The 3,805-nt window shown below is 39.8% G+C and overlaps 1 protein-coding gene across 1 annotated transcript in view; it reads right to left on the bottom strand.

The window, feature by feature from the left end:
* Positions 1 to 255: 255 nt before the first annotated feature.
* LOC107712978 (la-related protein 6-like) overlaps positions 256 to 3,805 on the bottom strand; it is a 17,184-nt gene continuing 13,634 nt past the window's right edge. Inside the window, exon 4 of the mRNA XM_016518380.1 lies at positions 256 to 1,481. Within this exon, the coding sequence (XP_016373866.1) occupies positions 855 to 1,481 (627 nt within the window). The 3' untranslated portion in view covers positions 256 to 854. The remainder of the gene's footprint in view (positions 1,482 to 3,805) is intronic.

Raw genomic sequence — 3,805 nt, forward strand, 5'->3', positions numbered from 1 at the left:
TAGCCCAAACGGTGTTTGTTCAGTGTGTTAGACTGGTAAATCACACTTCTGCTGTTAATGCGTTTACATAACCATCAGTGCCATTTTTCCCTTTCAGTTAATACTTCTGCATATTGTTGGGCGTATGCAGATCGCAATATTAATAATTGTTTTGTGCATTGCAGAGCATGTTTGAAGCAGCAGAGAACCAGCAAATTAAATGCAAAACAAAACAGCCAAAAGCAACCTGAAGAAATGAGCAATACCCCAGATAGCTGCGATTGTAGTGATTTATTTGTACAGTAAGGAAGCAGACGGTGCATTGCCTCAACCCAGATTGAAGGCAGATACGAGGCATTTGTGCTCAGGACAGAAACCTCAAACACTCTTTCAACAGCGAGGACTCAACCGAAGAACAGAGAAACTAACAAAACAAACTCATCCCATCTTATCCGCAAATCACTCAAATGAGAAGCACGTTTGACGGCAGAAACCAAACGGAAGTTAAAGCAAATAAAACTATATTTCCAGTGCCTGGGCTCCCGAGATTATGGCCACGGCGTCATCAGAAAGGCTGAGATCAGATCCGAACGCCTGAACCACGACCCACACAGAATACATTTACAATATTTACATGGGAGACAGACACCGGTAGGATCTCCTTACAACGGAAAACACAGCGGCGATTTAAAACAGAAACACTTTCAGAACGGCTTTCCCCCTTGTTGTGGTGGTGCCATCATTCAGTGAGAAATTAAGATGTATAAAACGTTAACAAAAATAGCGTATAGAAAAAGGTTTTACAAAAAGACCAGGCCAGTCCTACGGAGATGTCACGACTGCTTTGAGAGTGCGAGGGTCGAGAGGGACGGTCTTTAGAGACAGGTTTGCGTGGATGCAGCCTTGCCTCGCTCTCCGGAGGGAGATGAGTGGAAGCCTCTTGTCCCATCCGGACCCCTCGGGAGTCGAACCACGCCTGGAGGAAGTCCGTCTGCATTCTGGATCTTCCTCCCGAGCATCGGGCTTCCCACCGGGCTGCTCTCCTGACTGGCCACCTGCTTCCTCCGCTGGACCCACGGGCTTCCCGAAGGGGTCAAGCTGCTGTCCGAGGAATAGTCCGCCCATCGGCGAGCCGGCTCGGGGCTCAAGCGGCCCTCGCTGGCCAGCGGAGACTTCCCCGAGAGAGGAGTCTTGCGCTGGGTGCAGGGGCTGGCGCGTGGGCTGCTCCACGGACTGGAGCGCGGAGACACCGCCGGACTCAGGTGATTGGGCCCGCCGCTCGTGGGGCTGAGCTTGTTGCAGGAGCGTGATTTGCGGGCCAAACGCGGCGAGGTGGGATTGCTCTCCGTTTCCGAGGAACTCGCGGCCGAGTCGTCTCCGCCGTGATACTGGAGCTCTCGGACGCGGCTGTTGAGCGAGCGGCTCTTGCGGACGCCGCCGACTCCCTCGTCTCGGTCCTTTGGGATCTTCTTCTTGGGAGGCTTGGTGCCGATTAGAACCACCTTCAAATTTAGAGCCAGATATATGTGTTAAAGCCCAGAATTTGTCAATTGATTAAAGCCATAAGCCCCAAGAAGCCGTGGTTTACAGTGAATTTATAACAGCTAAGGGGCGTTGTTAGATACGACGCGGAGCTGTTATAAATTCACTGTAAACCACGGCTTCACGGGGCTTATTGCTTTTATATAACGGTTATTCCATATACATAGTTAAGTTCCACAAAATAAAAGAGCAAATAAAGTGTAATGATAATAAAAACAGTATTCTTCCACCAAACAATGTAGCTCCTCAGAAACAGTTGTGGTTGCAACAAAGTGGTTGCCGAGCAACAGACAAACGTAAACAAAGGTGTATGTTACTTTGTAGAGTAATTTACAACAGCTTCGAACATTGGCTCAGCCAATCAGAATCAAGCACCGGAACTATCCGCTTTATAAACTAGATTTAAACTGTTTGCAAACACCGAATTGTTCTATTGGATCAGTGATGACTTTTTTGTGGGCGGAGGCAGAAAATGACCGTTTTCAAGTAAGCCAAGTACAGTAGTCAACATTTGAAGTGGATCAAATAAGTTCAAAGTTGAACAAAAACACTTTTTGATTTTAGGATAACTTTGATGTAAGGTTTCGATACGCTTCAAATGTTGACTAGTGTAATAAAATAATTAAAAAAAGGTCAATTTGACTTCATTTTCTCAATTCCGAGATTATATCTCACAATTCTGATAAGGAAAAACAACTTTTATATTTAAAGGAATAGTTTATATTCCTGACTTCGGGCTTTTTTTCCCCCTCAGTGTTGACAAGCTCGCTATTGTTGCATTAAATCGAGTTATAAAGTCAGAACTAGGAGAAATAAACTTGCATTTGCAAGAAAAAATGTCAGAATTGTGAGATAAAATGGGTAAATGTTATGTAAAATGTTAATAGTGATAGGTTCAAATAGTATTTCGTGCTGTAACTGTAGGGATAATACAATACGTCCTCTATGAACCGCATGTGTGAATATTGTTTAGAACTATTGTTTAAATCAAATTTATGCTTTGAAAGAAGAGTAATCACAGCAGTTTTCATCCATAGTCTGTTTAAACATCAGCGTTTAGCTACAAATGGCTTCTTTGACGACAGTATTCTATAAAAATGATTTGTATTCCGATTTTGACATCCAAAGGCACAAAAATATTTTTTCTTATTCCACGGATTTTCCCCGTTTCCCTCGACTTGTTACCAGTGTTTTTCTGCCACCACAGCTGCAGGTGACGTAACTGTGACATCTGCCCTACACTGGTCTACTCTATACAACTGGGTAATGCAATGCAAAAAATTATTTTCTTACCATTTTTTCTTGGATTACTTTTCTTGCCCCATTGGAGATATTTTTGCTTGTTTAAGCAAAAAGTAACAAAATTTGGATATTTTTTTCAGGAAACAAGACATTATATCTTAAGTCATTTTACTTGTCAAGTAAATGCATCCTTATTCAAGAATTTTTAGATATTTATACTAGAAAACAAGACAAAAATACTCAGTAAGAAAATAATTTTTTGCAGTGCATGAATATTTGCATGTTATCTTCCATGTCTTTTTTTACTACCGCTGGGCAATGATTAGTCGCGATTAATTGCATCCAAAATAAACATTTTTGTTTATATAATGTGTGTGTGTACTGTGTATATTTATTATGTATATATAAAAGACACACACATACAGTATATATTTAAAATATATTTACATGTATATATTTATATTCATATAATTTTTATATATATATCTAACATATACAGTATATAAACATAACATTTTTCTTTTTAATATATACATGCATGCGCGTGTCTTTATATATACATATAATAAATACACAGTACACGTACGTGTGACCCTGCAGCACAAAAGCAGTGTTAAGTCGCTGGGGTGAAAACAAGACAAAAATACTCAGTAAGAAAATAATTTTTTGCAGTGCATGAATATTTGCATGTTATCTTCCATGTCTTTTTTTACTACCGCTGGGCAATGATTAGTCGCGATTAATTGCATCCAAAATAAACATTTTTGTTTATATAATGTGTGTGTGTACTGTGTATATTTATTATGTATATATAAAAGACACACACATACAGTATATATTTAAAATATATTTACATGTATATATTTATATTCATATAATTTTTATATATATATCTAACATATACAGTATATAAACATAACATTTTTCTTTTTAATATATACATGCATGCGCGTGTCTTTATATATACATATAATAAATACACAGTACACGTACGTGTGACCCTGCAGCACAAAAGCAGTGTTAAGTCGCTGGGGTATATTTG

This window comes from Sinocyclocheilus rhinocerous, unplaced genomic scaffold (assembly GCF_001515625.1).
Source record: "Sinocyclocheilus rhinocerous isolate Xijiao unplaced genomic scaffold, SAMN03320098_v1.1 scaffold1093, whole genome shotgun sequence".
NCBI classification, from domain to species: domain Eukaryota; kingdom Metazoa; phylum Chordata; class Actinopteri; order Cypriniformes; family Cyprinidae; genus Sinocyclocheilus; species Sinocyclocheilus rhinocerous.